We start from the raw sequence: 19,205 nt of genomic DNA, 5'->3' as shown, positions 1-19,205 counted from the left end.
CATGCTCACGTTACTGTAAAGAGGTACTGATAAGGTGTTCACCACAATCGACTGTGAGTTGTAGACTAGAGCAAATAGTGTATCCTATCATGTCAGCAAACCTGATTCAAATATCTTGGGTTAATCACAGTTCTAACAAATACTGAAATAGGTGCTGAATGACCCAAATAATCACAGTAACAGAGGCATTCAGCACATTTGTTTAGCTTAATTCCTGACCCTCCACTTTCATTTTTCAGACACTGAAATTCCAGGCCCGCCACAAGTCACTAGTTCCTGTTTAATACAGTACCACACCTATGGTACTGTATTAAAACAGAGCTGAGATGTGGAGCTAAGATAAATCCTGTTGTATTCTTGTATATAAAAATATGAATTATGTTTCAACTTTTTTAGAAAGAGCTTTCTCTTTTCTTTCAGAAGCCCTCATAATTGTATTTATATATGTATACATGTGTGTGGCTGTATATATATATATATACACACACACACACACACACACACACACACACACACACACACACACACAATATATATATAGATTACACAGACAGATAGGACATCTCTCCCCTATAGGAAGGCTCCAGTGCAGGGAACTGCTCTGAAATCAGCTGTGAGCAGCTGGCAATCAGAGGCAGAACCAGACTTCACAACATTTGAAAGAGAAGAAAGGTGAAAGTTAGGGTTATGGTGCAGATGTGCTAAATGTCCCTTCTTCTCACCTTATTAGAGGCTTACAGCACTCCCTGCTCTAAACAATTTCATTTATGTTCAATTTTGCAGATCAATTTTAAAACTTAAGTTTCCACCACCTACCCTTTTCCTACTTCAAATCAAATCAGTCCCATACTAAGGGGACAGTCTTCCATACTAGCATCAATGTAACTCTGATTCATATTAAAAATAATGGGAGTTAGGCACTTAAAACAAGTTCTCCCCAGATTTTGGTAGCAACATGGTTCACTTTTAGTTAAATAATATGATGCAACAACAAACCAAAACTGACTTAAATTCATTCCTCCTTCACCAAGGGCTGAGTGAACTTTGTGCATAAAAAAAACAGGAGTTGAGGTGGATTGAATTAAGTGCTTATCCAGCATATAAACAAGACTGAGGGGCTGCAGCCGGGGTTCTTGGTCCTCGGATCCAACATTAGACTGCAGGATTCATTTGTGAACTAGTGTCCATTTTTGTCTTTTTGTTTAATAAATGCTCATAAGAAATCCATGCACACACAGAAACCTATGGATTTTCACATTCTTTAAACACTATCTGAACAGCATATATTTATTAAGCACAATTTACATCTAAATGGTCTATGTAATTGAAAAGGTACTAGTTTTTGTATCATCATATGCATCCCATGTTAAACAAACCAATGCACAGGCTTTACTTCCTATCTCAACTTAAATACACTAGTTTTCTTATAATGGATTTCATAGTATATGTCATCTTCTACTCCAACATCCTCCCCAGAGAGAGGGAAATCTCCTGAGCCTCTATCACAGCTCCCCACAACCTGATCCCTTCTTTTTTTCCTCTCCCAGAGGCTCCATTGTCATGGCATTTCCACCTCCAAAGATTAACGCAGGGAAGGAAATCCACAGTTAAAGGCCATGCATGCGCTTGCATGCACACATGCAGTTTTACATGGCTCCATCTACAGTCACTTAATTCCATTCTAGTTTAGGACTGAGCTCAGGTTCTCAATTCTGATCCCCTTTGTGGCAGCACAGAGATTTGAGCTAGCAAGAGACTGTATATTGATTTTACATCATGAAAGGGTAAATGAAAAAAAATATAACTTCATAATTCTTATTGTAAAACTGGGACACCCTCCTAACCCAGTCTGCACAGCCACTATCTTTGTCACCCCTTCAAATCTCTTAATAAGACTCACCTCTGTCATGTTACCCATGATAGCAGGACTCTGTTATGATGCCTAGTGATAATAGCTAGGGAGGTGGCCTTCCTTAGCGTTTCTCATGCACCTGTTTTAATTATTTTTTTAATCCAACTCAAAACAGTACACCTAGGACAAGATTGCATATGTAAGCTATAAACATTACACTTGTCTTCCGCCTCCTTGTCATTCACTTATATTATACACCCAACTGTCATGTCTTAACCTTGCTAAATTATAAGGTCTGAGGGGCAGGGGCTATATTATAAACTGGGTCCCCAGTCCAGTTTGGAGCTCTGGGCTCTACTGCAGTACAAAAAAGTAACAATGATTATAGTTAGGGCCCTACCAATTTCACAGCCGTGAAAAACGTGACACAGACCCATGAAATAAGCCCTTCCCCATGAAATCTGATATCCCCTTGTTCCTAGGAGCACCCCAGTGAAGGGGGATCCTAGTTCCGGCTGGGCTGGGGAGGGACAGGACTTTTCCATCCCCTGCATAGCTGCTTGGGTGGAGGAGGGGGGGCGGGAGAGACCAGACCCACCTCCTGGTGCCTCCCCCTGTTGCAGGATGCTCTGGGACTGGGCAGCAGCCCTGGAGGTTCCTACAGCTGGAGGCAGCTTGTGGAGTTGGATCCAATCTTCCCTGTGCTGTTAGGAGCACCCCAGCAAAGGGGGCTCCTAGCTGCTAGTCCGGGCAGGGCTGGGGCAGGACAGCCCTTTCCCTACAGGGCTGCTCTTGGGTATCTCTCCCAGATGCAGATAGCTCCGCACCCCTCCTCCCCACTCTGTCCAGCCCTGAAGTTAGAGTGACAATCTCATGACTCCCCTACAACAGGGTTGTGACCCCCCCCCCATATCCTTTTGGGTCGGGACTCCCACGGTTACAACACCCTGAAATTTCAGATTTAGCATCTGAAAACATGAAATTTACCAATTTTCAAATCCTATGGCTGTGAAATTGACCGTGAATTTGGTAGGGCCCTACTTATAATGACATTATGGGATAACTACCACATAGATTAATTATAAGCTTTTTGCATGTCCATTTTACACATTATTATTGCTAAAATTAAAGATCTATCATGCTTTTGTTGTTCTACTTACAAAATACTTGCATTGTTTCATTAATCGTAAAAGATGAATTTTTTTTCTGATGTGCAGAAATTTTAGCAGAAGACAGAACTGCTTTCAGAACCAATTTAAATTACTTGGTAACATCAAAAGAATTAGGTTAAGAATTTACCATTTGCAGAAAATGTGATTTGTACAATATATAGCAGTAAAATAAAGAAACATTTCACATAAAATACCTCAATACATACACAATACAGAGATACCTTGCAGTACTGCTAGGATTAGGGGGTCTACCAGCCTTTCCTTTATAAACTCTGTTTTTGAGCGGGCTTTAACGTAGGCTGTGTAAAGGGACACTGTCAAGTATTTGGAGCCCAAAATGTTGTTTTTGTTTAAAAATCTATTTTAAAAATCCAATAGAAATAACTGTTAAAAGCATTACTTAGTAGTGTTGAAAACCAAAATACCAACAGCATGGCAATAGTCTCACCCTTGCTAATGGTAACCTAGTAACAATAATGCGCAACTTCACCTACGATCTGGATAATAGCAATGCAGTCTATTTTGTTATGGAAACATCAACCCTGAAAGGACTGCACCTGGGGCAGAATGCAGCAGGAGGTCTCATCAGCACAGAAGTTACTGAGAGCACATCAGCCCAGTGTTCTTCTCCTGACACTGGCTCCCTGTAGAGCATGATGTTAAGTTTAAGATCTGCATCTTGATTATCAGAGCACTAAACAGCTGGGCACAGGATACCTAAAACAGCATCTCACCCTCAGGGACCAGAACTGCCCTCGATGTAGCTCCACTCCTCTGGTATCTGCCTCCAGGGTGAAGCCCCTCTGTGCAGAAAACAGGGCTTTCCTGGGGGCTAGCCCATACTGTAGAACTCTCTCCTGCAGGAGCTAAGGAGTACCACAAACCACACCATAGTGCGGTACAAATGCAAGACTTATTTTTTCAACCTTGCATTTGCTAAGAAGAGTATTACCACATTAGCTTACGTTTAAAAACCACACATGCACCCTAACAATACGCTTTCGCCTGGGAGTAAGGAGCAGTACAGGAATGAAGAGGAATTGCATTTGATAGATATTTGTCTCCTTGTTTCATTCCATAATTCTAGAAGGAACTAAGATACAGTGTTGGGTGATGTGAAATAACCTAAGTAGGATAGAATCAGAACTGGAAGATTAAACTGATTTTAATGAAATGGAGAATGACTTAAATAAACCTGTCTAGTTTCTCTCCAACCTGAGCAAAGTACACAAGGTCAAAAACATCATAAACGGTAAAAATAAAATAAGTTTTTAAAATGTATTTTAATTCTAATAAAGCTATTGTTACAAAGAGCTTCTTTTTATATAATATACTTTTTATCTTAAAAGTGTCTCTTTAAAGGCCATTTCCTTGATTTCTTTTGAGACCCCTTTGCTTTGCTTTCTTGTACAATAGGGTGAGAAGTCTTTTTTACACCCCTCAAAAAATGACAGAAGAGGGCATGGCTGGAGCATCTTGCATTCCACTAATCCAAGGCAAGAATAACTGACCCTAATGGGTTCTTGCAACCAGCAAAACTTAAAACTGCCCTGAGGCAGTCAGAAGAGTTCAAATGCTACATTTGAATTACTTTTCGGTTGGCCCCCTCCCCTCAAGTCCTGCACCACTGCATAGCTTTCATGGGCATCAGGGTATGTCTACACTGCAACTGAATGTGTGCCTCCCAGGCCCATAGACAGACACATTCTAAGGCCTGGTCTACACTAATGCCCTGGGTCCGTATTCCAATGGCTAGCCTATGCTGTAAAGCCCACACTGCTATTTTTGGTGCTCAAGCTTAAGCAGAGCCAACGCATGCCTGTCTACCAGAGCTGGGAGGCACACTTCCCATCTGCAGTATAGACCTAGCAAGTCCTAGTCAATAGAATTTAGGGTATGCACATTTTCATCCTAACAAAGCTAAATTCAGCCTTTGTATTTAGGTAGTTCAAAATGCAGGTTTTTTTAAAATGTGGTTATGCTTTTTGTACTTTAATTGAAAAAATTAATAAAAATTAGATTTGCAGGTTAGCTTTTTCACAATATGAACTTTAGGTTCTTTGGGAATCCAACACACCCCCACTCTCACACTCACTCAAAAGGCAGAATGTGTTTGCACTGGGGCATCTACTATAAATAACATATTAATTACATATTATTGTTTGTTGCATGTTAGGGATAAAACAAAATCATATTAATGAGACCACTGTACATTGGTGTACTATTCTAATTTTGCATTTACATGACTAAAATATCCAGGCAGTGTGTCTTTTATTATTTCTTAACTGTATAGCAGATTAGGGTGAAACACAAGTGTGTGCAAAAATCATCCCATTTATCTTTAATATATCTTTATACAACCTACATTGAAGTCCATTATAGAGTTTATAAAGGAAAGGCTGTAGACCCCCTAATCCTAGCAGTACTGTGATAAGTCATTTATTGATACCTTGGCATATGCCTTTTTATTCTGTCATTTATATCTAATTAAATGTCATATGCTGGAAGGCAACAACTGCAATAAGAGATCTTGCTGAGTAAACAAATTCAAATGAAAAGGTTAGCAATTTTGCATAAACTGGAAATAGTCACCTTTCCTAAACAAACCTTTTTCTTTCACTGAAACGTAAACAGATATTTGAAAAAACATTTTTAAAAAAGGAAGTCAGCATTAAAATTTAAGATAATCCATGAAAGGCTAACCAAAACCCCTGTGTATACATAATCTACTTTTAGTCTAAGAACTGAAATATTTACTATTCAAGCTAAGACTTTTTCTCTATTTAGTCAAGATACATATCCAGTGATGAAAGATAAATTATAATGTTCACCCAAGATGCTGCTGGACCCTTTATGGTGCCAGAGAGGGACTCAGGCTATAAATGGGCAATGGAGGCAAACATTACTTCCCTTATGACCGGCTACAAGTCACTTAACCTTAGAGTGGCATACGTTAGAGCAACTCCCAGGCTGCTTTCACAGATACTCATGCTGAGCTGGTGAAGAAGCAGGAAGCTATAAGCAGTTCTCTGATGGTTCATGCCCACCTCATTCCCGTGGCAAACTGAGTGCCGAGCTGAACAGAGGAAGAATTGAGCTCCATATTTTGGTTATTCAATAGGTTGTGCTCTTCTTCAGTCAGTACTTAACCAATGTCCTTGCATGTTATTAGGGGGCACCGTGTTTTCAAAGGTATCATCTTTCAGACAAGATTTTAAAAAGGATTGCCCTGGCTTGGTCATTAAACCTTCTCCTCTCCTCCCCTCCCACCCACCCCGAATTATTTGCTAGTTTGCCTGTACAACCTTCATTTGGGCCCCTGGTGTTCATGAATTATGAGACATAACTACACAATCGCATACTATTTTTTCACAAGATGCCTGCCTTTTTCTGTGTTCTGGGAAAATGGGGTAACTGAAGGGGTAACTAGTTAATATTTCTTTTTACCTCATCGTTCAGTGTGTGGCCCTGGGTCTTATTTACTACACACCATCTAAATCCTGTTCTGAATACAAAATTATTAATTTACTCTGGGGCTTTTCTATAGTACTCATCACAAACAATCCATTTATCCTCACAACGCCCCTGTCAGACGGTATTATCATCATCTCCATTTCACAGATGGGGCACTAAATCAAGAGAAAGCAAGTTCAAAATGGTCAAAAGTGTCTACCAATTGTGGTTGCCCAACTTAACATACCCAGTTCCTGATTTTACAGAGTACTTAGCATGTATATGATACTTTATATGTTCAAAGCACAGCTCTCCTTCACTTCATTACCGCTTTGACCCCACAGTCTCAAGTCAGGCACCCAGGAAATGAGGAACTTATGATGAGTGGTTACCTGTGAAAAGTTTGGCTTAAGTGATTTGCCCAGCATTAAGAATACTGTGGCAGAGGAAGGGGCAGAATTCAATTCACAAGGATGTCATTCAACTGTCTTAACCACAAGACCACCCTTTCTGTTTCTGCAGTCTCCTGCCACATACATTACATAACTACCTACTTCTGCAACAAATGTGTCAGGGCTTCTATAGACAACAGCCGCATTTGCTACACAACCCTGATTCACTCCCCGAGAACTGTCTATTCTGTGCACTGCACGAATGAATAGACAGTTCATTCAAGATGAATTCACAGTACCCTACACATATGAAGAGAATTTCACTTAATTACAATGCCAAGCATGTCAAGCACACATCAACTCTGCCCATCTTAGAGTGTTTAGGTTTTTAAAATCCATAAATTGTTTCAGCAAATGAACACAGTGACTATTTTGCAGGTCACACTATACAGCAGGTGCACTCTACACGTACAATGTGTACTCTTTTAGTCCTCTCTTAATAAATTGACGTGACTAGAGCCTTTAAATATTCTGACCTCTACCATTAAACTTCTCTGTAATAAAAGACTTAATTTGTGTTCTTTCTTTACAATGGGTTCAGATCAATTTTCACTCTCTGAATGAAGAGACTGAACAGTTATAATGGTATTATTTTGCCTTAATCAATGTAGGAATGAAAAAGATACCAAGATGGTACAACAGTTAATAAGGTAGCTAATGCAATTCCCAGAACTATACTTGAAGGGCAATATATAAAGTTTCGGTCCTGCTTCTTAAGTGCTAATGTTCTCAAAGAATACTATGTAGATATGATTAGATCCCAAAAATGGATTTGAAGCAAAAAAGATGAACTGACACATTAAATACTTGAAGAATAAGGTAACTGTAGTTTATCATAGGGACCATAATCAAATGTACAAATATTTTATGACTTTAAAATTGTCTGCACTCCAAAGAAAGGGTATTGTAATATGATGCAGAATCCAATGCCAGTATAAAATGGTCTCTCTCAAAAAATGAAGAGGAAAAAAACCCTCCATATATTCTAAACACAGATTTTCTGTTTGTTCTTATGACTCAGAGCCCCCTGGCACTAGGTTTAGCATCATATTGCAATACCATTTTTTCTATAAAATACTTTAGTATAAAGTTGGAAGAGCATTCTAGGAATAGGTAAGTATAAGACCACATCCCATGCATCCTCTTTGCCTCAGAATCCTCATGTCCAGTTCTGCCACAATTGCTGTGCTCTGGAATCAAACCGAGAAGTTGGAGAAAGCTTGGGAAGTAGCATGGTGAGATGTGGGTTCTAGTCTCAGCTCTACCACTGACCTGCTGTGTGACCTTTGGCAAGTCACTTTACCTCTCTCGGTCTCAATTTCACCATAAGTAAAAGGGTGATCATGATACTTTACTTTGTGAATTACATACACATTACATAAGAGTTAAATATCACTATTATTGCATGTACAAATAATAACACATTTCACCGAGCTCCCATCTCTGTGTTTGGAGAGTGAGAGATGGAGGGGCAGAGCTTGAGTCAAGCCGGGACCCAGGTTCAAGTCCTATTGCTTTGCAATGTAGACAGAGACTCAGTGGACTCATGCTACGGGAGTCTGCCAAAAGTATCTCGCAATCCTTCTGACCTTCTTTGTCCTCTGGACAGTCAAGTTTTCCCCCACTGCACACGAAGAGAGGGCTAGAGCAGTCACATTTGGGGAGGATACTAGGAAATCTGGGAATGGATGGTTGGACTCAGGCCATCATATGCAGTGTAGATGCTGGAGCTCCAGGCTGGGACCCAGGGTTCAACAATTCCTAACCAAGGGTTACAAATGAGTGTAGCTGCTATAGTCCTATGTTAACAAACCCAAGGTCTTTTAACTCGACTTCTACTAACCCTGAGCTTAAACAGCAGAATAGACATATCCTTTGGCACCCAAATGCCTACCTTCCCCTGGTGTATAAATCACTGTGGGCGTCGGGGAGGAGATAGGCACCCAGGCGCCTAGAGTGAGGCCGCAGTGCACATTCTTAGGGGCCAAGTCACAAGCGCGTAGGGAGCTTTTACTGCACAAGTAAGCTGAGAAGCCTACAGGGTTAGTCACCAGATGAGTGGAAGTACTGTGGATTGCAGCGGTGCCTAGAAGTGGGAGTTAGGCACCTAAGTACCTCCGCAGATTGTATCCTAAGTAAAAATAAAGAATTGTGAAATCAAAAGCTAAGTCGTCTTGTTTAGGGCCGTACATTGACTACTCACAAAATACGCCATGGTCAACTGTCCTTTTTACAAATATAGATATATTTCAAATATCTTGAATTTTGGTAATTAAGACTTCAGTTCATGAGTGTCTATTTAGAATTTATACCAAGTTATACTATATGCTGACTCCATTATAGCTGCTGCGTTACTGCAATTAACATCTTTGTATGTGACCTCCTATTAAACATGATTGCTGCAATTTGAACTCAAACTCAAAATAAATTACTATCTTTCACCCTTAGGCACTCAGTTCAACTTGAAATATTGAGCTGCCCCTCTAGAGAAAAGAGATGAAGGTCACACAAAGGACACTTTTTTTTTCCCAGTAAAAGAACTTAATAGTTTTTCTCAGGCTTTGGGTCTTTGTTGTACTGGTTGACTGATAAGGTGAGAGAAGACAGGGGACACAGATAAGCCTGTCAAACCACAACAAAAATTTCTGTTTAATGCCACCTTCTGTAGATAAGGCAGAGTCACTATTTCAGAAAACACAGCAGACAAGCTCTGACTTGCTGTGTTTTTAAAACGACCACGAATGCACACAGTTATGTTTACAATCATTTAAATATATGCATTTTTGTAGCATACCTTTGCACAATGGTTGTGGCATGGTTAAAATCTGGATGAGCAAAAGGGATGAGACATCTCTGTAAAGTACTGGAACCTCTGGTAATTCTTCACTGCTCATCCTGAAAAATTATTAAAATAATCACTTTTGACACTATAATCCATCTTTCATTTTTACATTGTACTTTGCATTTTAATTTTAAATGTTTGTCATTGCAATATTACATGATCGCAAGCATTTGGAATTCTAATATCTGATAATACTAATGAAACTATAGTTTTAAGATCACATTTTAGTCTATGGTATTTATGACAAATCACAATTTGAGCATCTGACTATTGTTACTAGTAGTTTTAAGCTTTTAAAACTGTCTGTAAAAAACGTTTCTCAAGACCTAAAGATACAACGCACCTGCGACATTCAATGTGTCTCCCTAAATGCTCATGATCCACAAACTCCCAGTCATTCACAAAAACAATTTATAAAAAACCTTAAAATTCTGGCAGGCAATTTAGGGTGTTCCTCCTCAAAAGGTTTAGCACATATACATATAGATTCACACACACATGCACGCACACACACACATCATTACAGTATTCAAGATTAACATTCTGTCCCACAGGATGAATTCCACCGAAAAACACTGAGATCCTATTTAAGACTTTCCTTTCCTTCATGAGATGGAATAAGAACTGTACTGCCATATGTTTAGGCTTGGAAGGCTTAGATTTTTATCGGTAAATGTTGATTTCACTATACACACACAAAAACCAACAAAAATATTTACATCAACAATAATCAAAATTTACAGATAGGCAAAGTAAGAAAAATGCTGCTTGAGAACTTATTAGAGTTTGATGTAAGGATATTTACTTTATATACTTTGACATGGGATATTGACAATTTGTGTTGTAATGGTTATACAGCTTTAACATTTTGAATCTCAATGTCTACTGTCAATGAATAACTATTGTCTGATTCCCATATTGTCTGACTCCTGCCATAATTTCCTGCAACTGTGAAAATTTAAATTGATTAAAGAAATGCTTAAATCCAAAATTTTGCACAGCTATAAATACTTAAATTGATAAAAATAAAACATACTTAAAATAAACATTAAGAAATAAACATAAATGTTTAACAAATACACATATCCATCAGAATTATAATAAAAATAAAAATTGAATTCTGCCAAGCCTACAAATGTTAGGGTAAAGGAAAAAAGTCAGCTAGATTTCTGCCCGATTTTTAGGGTCTCAATCCTGCAACATTTTATTATGAACCATAAGTTTTATGAAAAAATTCATATGGCTAGATAGAGAGAGCAACCACAGAAAAAGATACTACAGATTTCCTGTTTGATTAATCAGTTTCATTCAACAATACAATTTTATCAGTTATCTACTTATAAGTAAGGCTACGTTTTAGTCACAGGTATTTTTAGTAAAAGTCATGGACAGGTCACGGGCAGTAAACTAAAAATACCTGTGACTAAAACTTGGGGGGGGGGGCCTGCTGCCTGGGGGTGCTGCGGGTGCTGGGGGGTAGGCTGGCAGCAGCCCAGGACCTCTGCTGGTGGTAGAGGGGGAGGCGGAAGGCGGCGCATGGCCCAGGACCCCCGCTGCTGCTGGGGGACGGGGGGGAGGGTTGGTGGAGCCAGCAGACTTCCTATCTGGCTCAGCGCCTCTTCTCCCCACCCCCCACCACCAGCAGCAGAGTTTGGGTGTGGGAGGGGGCAGGGAGTTGGGGCACGGGACAGGGTGAGCCGCGGTCGGCCGGACCTGCAGAGGGGGCAGGTAAACAAACCGTCCTGGCCCGCCAGAGGCTTTCCCTACACAAGCGGCGACCCCTGTTTGAGAAACCCTGACCTAGTCCCATTTTCAGAAATGACACAGGCAATTAGGAGCTTAAATCTCATTGAAACATAGGGATGTAGGCTCCTAAATCACTTAGGCACTGTTGAAAATTTTACCCATGATTAGTTTTATTTTGCTTTTTGTGAGATAGATTTATAAAAGTTTCATTAGGCTGGTGCCCTAAATTATAAACAAGTCATTTTAATACATTTCTCACCTTAATTTTTTTTCCAGAATTTTAAATTCATTAAAAAAAGAGAGAAAGAAAGAAAAAGAACTCTTAACTCGAGTTGGTCATGTTCATATTTGAAAAGTTCTTTCCTTCAGAAGGTATCAGAGTTAAAGCCATTTCACAGCAACAGACAATTAGGTCAAATGCCAATTTTGACATGATAAATTAGATAAGATTCCAATTTATATAGTATGCAGTGATGACTGGCAACATCACAAAAAAAGTATGGAAGACTCACTTTTTAAATGCAAGAACAAGTGAAATGCTTGCCTAATTTATTCATTCCATATGAATTGGAGAAGTAAAGCTATATGAAATGTCAAGGTTTTCGATAAGCTGCTTCAGTCTACGTCAATAACTGCAGCACATTAAGCACTTAAAAAGCGCTCTGTCATTCGTTAACAGCCTAAGCAACTTCTTCATTATGACACTGAAACTGCATTTATAAACTCTGTTTAGAGTATGGAACTTATCCATCCTGCTAATCCTCTATGCATATGAGAAAGCCTGATAAGTCTGACTTTCCAACAGATTGTACCACAGTAGCAGCTAATGAAAAGCTAGTTAATATAACTTCTCATGGTGCTGAAGCAAGGTACTGTAAAATGAATCCATGCATCCATTTTGAAAAGAATCTATACGATACAGTACAACGAGGCACCTTCTGATATGTCCATAAATGGAAAATTTGTTACTGGATTTCCTTTCTGGGACTGACTTCTCCCTCTAGTCCAAGACAACTGGGCTACATTTCTCTGGCAGAACAAAAGTCCATGGGCTGGGACCGGGAGCAATTGTGGAAATGCTCCACTTTACCCTTCTGTAGCTCCTGAGAGAGTCTCCTCGAGTGCAAAGCACCTCTTAATCTCTGGTTTACTCCATTTGGCCTGTTCTGTGATGATGAAGGAAAGGGGAAACAAAGCCAGTCTATGGGTGATCTCATCAGGGAACAAAGCCCTAGAAATATTGGTCCCCAAGGGAGAGAAGAGAATGACACACAAGCTATAAACATTAGGGTTTTCAATAAATAAGGTGTGAAGGCTGAACCAAGGCTCTGTTTGCATTGTCAGGGGCAATCTGACGGAAGGGAAGAAGAGTGGCCAAGTACAGAAGCTTCATCAACAAGGACAAGCCTACACCACTTCTAAATTCTACTCTTTGTATTGGGCACCACATAGGACATAATATAGCTTTATGTTGTTGCCCTTTTGCTGCTAATGTTTGTGGGCTTTTGCAGCAGGTCAGTTTTTCATTTGATGAGAAATTGGTGATGCAGTGTCAATGTATTTTCTAATACGATTTATTTAAAAAATGTTCATAACTCTTGTTTCCCTGAACAGAGGTGGGGTCACAGACTGTACATAGGCAACTGCCGCTTGCAGAAACCTCAACTAATGTACCACTGTCACTGTCTTTTGGTCTCTGTCTCTCATGGACTGTCTGCTTAAAACATTCCCTCTTCCTCCCTCAGCCCCTGAGCTTTACTCCTGGTAAATGCAAAGCTGCTCATTTAGCACCATATGGTGTCAAAAGGTGGCTTGACCATAATCTTCCTTTTGTGCAGCTTCTCTGCAACACACAAGAAACGAGCAGAAAAGGTTTGACTGCCCATCCAGGCAAAGAGCACTTTAACTTGCAGTTGTTAAGAGAACTGTGCCTGGGTGCACCTAGCGTATAGGGGAACTTCACAACTTTTTATGGACAGTTCCATCCTGAGTGCTTATATATCAGGGGTGGCCAAACTTACTGACCCTCTGAGCCGCATACGACTATCTTCAGAAGTTCGAGAATCAGGGTGCGCCTGCTGGGGCTCGGGGACTTCAGCCCTGCTCCTGCTGAAGCCCCAAGCCCTGGCAGATATGCCCCTGGCAGGTGGAACTGAAGCCCCGATCCCCTCCACCCTGCTGGGCAGAAGCCCCTACCTCACCGCCCTGCTGCAAGGCAGAAGCCCCAAGCTCCCTTCCCTCCCCCCCTCATCTAGTAGGTGGAGAATGTGGGGGGCTCTGTGAGCCATACTTTGACTTTTCATTCAAGCACTCAATGAGGCATCACCCAAGAATGGAAGCAATCTCTCAGGTACCCAGATCCCTCACCAATTATGGAGGCAGATCTTGGCATAGACTGGGGCTGTTAGCAAACTGACTTTTTTTTTTTTTTTTTTAAGTAGAAGTATTATTTTGATTTAATTTTCCTATACATTTGGCATAAAATCTCCAGCCTGATATACAAATTAGTGTCAGTTGTGTAGAGGAAAACCAAGCTTAAAGTGTGAGATCTAGAGTCAGGAGATTTTAAGTCTAAATTTGTATTTATATAGAGAAAGTTATTAACATTATATAAGAGCTGCAAAAATACAATGCAATGTTGCTTGTGTTTTGTAGATTATTTACAAAGCTAAAAATGAAAAAACCTGTTATAAAAGGATATAGTTATGCAACTAATCTCCTTACGAAAACTGTTTTCAATTAAAATGTTAATTTAAACTAAAAATGAGATAGAACAAATCCAGAATGTTACTAGGAAGTTTTGTTTTTTTACAAAACAAAGAACCTGGATGAACAGTACTCTTCTGACACAGAACTGGTTTTGCTAGTGTTGGTTTTTGTCTGAAGATTAGAGGTAGCACAAGTGAACACGTTAGTGATGTTCAGTCAAAAGTTGTTTAGCTGTTGGGACTTTGTCATTATGCTGTTTGCAATCAGAATAAGCAAGTGAAGCTATTTGGATCTTTTTCTTTTATTGACAGATATTCTCCTACTGGGAGAGTCCTGACCTGGGAAAGATGATGATTTAAATTACTAAAATGCTTAGTTAGACTCAAAATGACAGAGTACAATCCATTTCCTAAGCCTGCACTGATATTTCTCCAACAACCTTCTAACCTTCTGCAGGTTATTGGCAAGAGTTGTAGTAAATCAGCTTCTCATTATGCTGAGTTCTTACAACTGTATCTGAAAAAGATGCACTTTAAAAAGATCCTGTGAATTTTGAAGCAGCTTCAAATCACACATGCTCAATATGTCATAGTTCACTCCAAGATTTTATTTATTTCTTCAAATTCCAAAAGTGTAATTACAGGAGCTCAAACTGTGCTCTGGTGCTTACTCTACAAATTAAAATCACAAAATAATGCAAAAAGACTGGCTGCAACTATATCCTCCTTTGCCACCCTTTCCTCAACAGCTGTAGAGAAGAAAAAAGATGGGCTTTGCAGTGTGCTCAATAGGTTACCAATCTGAGCTCCGAAGGACTAAGGCAGGTAACAGCGCAAAACTGAGGAACCTTAACAGAATGCCCAGCCAGCAGCTCCCTCTCATTTCTACTGAGGGAGCTCCAGCTTGAGTTCCTCTGCTGATCTGAACTGTGGTAATATGGCATGATGAGAAAGGCTCTTCCTCGGATAAACAGGTCCTGAACCACTTAGGGCTTTATAGGTTAAAACCAATACCTGGAATTCTACACATGTAGTATAATGGAGTAATCAAGGCAGAGTTCCTCTTGTATGGCTTTTATAGATAAAGAATGGGTACAAGAACACTTGGAAAACCTGAACCTGTCAGCACTAATTACAGTAAATATTTAGAAAACCAAGAAACATCAGTTTCAGAAGTAAGAAACCTATTATACCACCAGCTGCATCTGTAACTACTTATCTCAGAGGTTTTTGAGCACAGTATCTAGTGTGGCCCATAGCTCCATAATCACTAAGGGCTCTAAGTTCCATAAACAGACTCTGTGTAAACCTGTACAGGTTCCATGGGACTTGTTTGCTACATCACATAGATATGAAATCTTTCAACTGATTCAAAAGCTCAAATAGAAAAAAAAAAAAAATCTCAGTAGCCACTCACAGCCAAATCTCCCTCTTCTCCCCTAATACCCTCCACAGACATAGGTAATCCTTCGTTTGTGATTCCCATTGTTAAACTTTAATATTATGAAATTATGCACAGGCAGTACCCAAAATGCCTTTCACGGGGAAATAGGCTATCCCTGGCTGACCAATGACGGCTTGTAGAGATCAGTATGGAAATCATAATATATGGAGAAAACTTTAGAAAGGTAACTTTCAAGTGTTCTTCATGCAGAGCACGTTGCACTAATCCAATCCTGATATCACACCCAGGTGTGTTTTACTGTAACCAGGTCCACATCCAAGCGAAAAGGCAGCAAATACTTAACTAGAAGCAGGCCTGGTCATTACAGTGATTTTTCCTAAATATCATAAATTCTAACAGCCCCTGCCACAGTCATCCAAGATCAGTTTTGAAGGCCCAGTAGCCATTCATCCACCAGTCCTCAATTTACTGGAAGCTCTTAGACCAATCTTTAGCAATAGGGAGAGGGGAGAAGCACTCAGACTGCAGAACTGTCAATGGGCATGCTGACAGAGCCAGTGGCAGCATGCCTCCAAGCCCAGGTTGAAAGACTTAGGCTCATGCTACCACATTAAAAATAGCCGTGTAAACAGCACTTTTATGTTGCAGCTCGGGCTTTGAAGCCCAACCCCTTCACTAGGCTTCAGAGCCCAAGCAGCAACATCTACACAGCTATTTTTAGTGCACTAGCACAGGCTCCGTAAACCCAAGACTGTCGACCTGGGCTTCAAGGCTCATGCTGCAAGCTGTGTAGACATATCCAATATGGCCACAGGGGAGCAGCTCATCTATGAGGACAGTGCTCGGTGTGCAGAGATGGAGGGACTCAGCATCATTCTGGTAATACTAGCTGCTCCCTTAGAGGGGATCAAGAAACAATGTGGTTTCAAAGGAGGGAGAACCTAGCCTTTCCCACCACTCTCAGTAGTGGTGGTAGCAGACCTTTCATATCCCCTCTCATTAAAAAGAGGCGACAAGGCAGAGAGATTGAGGAAAAGCAGAAAGATGAGTCTCCACAAAGAGGAGATATCCAGATTTTACTGCCACACAAAAAAGAGCATCAATTCAAAGCTCCGGATGTCCTTGAATATAATACACATAATTGAACAGATTGCCTTAATTGTTCTAATAAAGAACAATATTTTAGCATAGATTTTTTTCTTGGTCTTCTCACAGATCTCCCTATTGCTCAGTTTTTCACACCTCTACCCTCCCAAAAGCCAGGGAGAAAAAGTAGGTCTTGCAGTGTGCCCAAAAGAACAACAAACTCTCTTAATTCAGACCAGGATCATTTGCGACTCTTTCCCCTTCCTGCTTGTCTCTAACTGAATGATTTCCTCTCCACCTCCTCCACCATTTGGTTATTTGTCATCTTCGCACACACACAACCTCCATGCTTTCCCCCATACTGTCCCACAATGCATGGTGTTTATTGCTAGGTATCTGGGGATTTTCCATTAATTTAATTATATATTTTTCTTTTAAATAAATATTCAGACAACTTTTACTATTGGATTCAGGCACTCTCATGAGGATAACCACAAGACCAATGTGAAGGAAGGAAGTATGAAAGAATAAAAGAGAAATTAGGATAAAGTACCTCAAAGAAAAAGGGATCACATTTTATATCAAAATTCCATTTAGAAATAGTTTCAAAAGGGCTAATAAGTGATTTATAGATGTTTTAATATATGGTTAATCAATTGTTATAAAGTCCAACAGATCAATAAACTGCTTATAATAAACTATGACACATTCTAGCCTATAACCATTTTGACATATAAGAATGTTACTGACATAAATAGTATAACATCTATTAATCATTTAATGTGAGGGAGGGATAGCTCAGTGGTTTGAGCATTGGCCTGCTAAACCCAGGGTTGTGAGTTCAATCCTTGAGGGGGCCACTTGGGGATCTGGGGCAAAAATCAGTATTTGGTCCTGCTAGTGAAGGCAGGGGGCTGGACTTGATGACCTTTCAAGGTCCCTTCCAGTTCTAGGAGATAGGATATCTCCATTTATTAATTATTATTATTATAACTCTTTATAAATCATTTGTAAATGGAATCTTAACAAAGTGTGACAAAAAGAGTTGCTTCCATTGTCCCTGGCTATATAAGTTAAAAGATCAAAATGTACAGAAAATTACAAGCCCAATTTCCTACCATCCTTAATGTTGGGCCTACTTGGCTTAACAGTATTACTTTAAATCACAAATATGAATCTCTAATATTTTGTATAAAACAGATTTGAAAATTTTTCTCCGCAAAGAAATACACTGTGTGTTAGACATTAAGTTTTGTATCTTACATGCTTGGCAATTCAGATTGTTGACAAGTAAAGATTTTTAGCTTCAGAAAGTTGAAACTCATTTTGTCCACAGAACTATACTGATGTTGGGTATTTTAAAATACTTACTGTGAATTCCTATCCTGCATTAGCTGTGTTAGTTTTCTCCATGGGTTATACGCAGAGTCAATGCTGTAAAGCCGCATGTGCATGGCCAAAACATGGAACAGCTGATCTGAATTGGTGGGGGGGAAAAAAGATAATTTTGTTAAATATATCTAAACTATTTTATATCAGTTTACCACCATTTATTTCCTAAGCCTTCTACAAAACCTGATATCTTTTAGAATGTTATAAATGATGCTCTAATGACAGGTCTACAAGATCCTCTCTCTCATAACTTCCCCTATGCTTCGAAACCCAGGGATTATACCTAGGGCCATACCAAATTTATGACTGTGAAAAACGCGTCACCTGGTCTCCCTTGTGAAATCTGGTCTTTTGTGTACTTTTATCCTATACTATACAGATTTAATAGGGGAGACCAGCATTTCTCAAACTGGGGGTCCCAATCCAAAACAAGGTTGTGGGGGAGGGGGTCGCAAGGTTATTGTAGGGAGTCATGGTATTGCCACCTTTACTTTTGTGCTGCCTTCAGAGCTGGATGGCTGGAGAGTGGCATATGCTGGTTGGCCGCCCAGCTCTGAAGGCAGTGCCGCAGCCAGCAGCAGCACAGAAGTAAAGGTGGCAATACCACGACACCCTTATTTCTGCACCGCTGCTGGCAGTGATGCTGCCTTCAGAGCTGGGCTCCCAGCTAGCGGCCGCAAAGCTTCCTGCTGTCGGGGGAGGTTCCTGGAGGTGGGTCTTACCCAGCCCCAGGAGCGGCTTCTGCAGGGGAAGAGGAAGTCCCATCCCTCACCAGCCTGGCCAGGACCAGCAGCTGGAGCCTGGCGTACAGTAGGAGCCCACAGCCAGAGCGCTCACTGCTCTGCCCTTATATTTATCAACAGAACTAACTATTCATGGGGTATAATTAGGGCCCTACCGAATTCACGGTTCATTTTGGTCAATTTCACCGTCATAGGATTTTAAAAATCGTAAATGTCACGGGGGTTTCAGATATTTAAATCTGAAATTTCACAGTGTTGTAACTGTGCGGGTCCCACGGTGTTGTAACTGTGCGGGTCCCAACTCTAAAGGGTGTCATGGAATGGGGGGGGGGTCTCAAGGATATTGTAGGGGGG

At 40.2% G+C, this 19,205-nt stretch overlaps 1 protein-coding gene across 11 annotated transcripts in view; it reads right to left on the bottom strand.

The window, feature by feature from the left end:
• UBR3 (ubiquitin protein ligase E3 component n-recognin 3) overlaps nt 1-19,205 on the bottom strand; it is a 211,124-nt gene that overhangs the window by 21,114 nt on the left and 170,805 nt on the right. For 9 of the 11 annotated variants that reach the window (XM_065560735.1, XM_065560736.1, XM_065560739.1 and 6 more), the window contains 2 exons: nt 18,088-18,193; nt 9,724-9,824 (listed from right to left, as the gene is read on the bottom strand). In XM_065560735.1, coding sequence (XP_065416807.1) covers nt 9,724-9,824; nt 18,088-18,193 — 207 coding nt within the window. Of the gene's footprint in view, nt 1-8,260; nt 9,061-9,723; nt 9,825-18,087; nt 18,194-19,205 lie in introns of those variants that run through there. The other 2 variants (XM_065560743.1, XM_065560744.1) reach the window with 1 other exon arrangement.

This window comes from Chrysemys picta, chromosome 11 (genome assembly GCF_011386835.1).
Source record: "Chrysemys picta bellii isolate R12L10 chromosome 11, ASM1138683v2, whole genome shotgun sequence".
NCBI lineage: Eukaryota > Metazoa > Chordata > Testudines > Emydidae > Chrysemys > Chrysemys picta.
The sequence above is the reverse complement of the archived record's forward strand: the minus strand, read 5'-3'. Positions and strand labels throughout refer to the sequence as shown.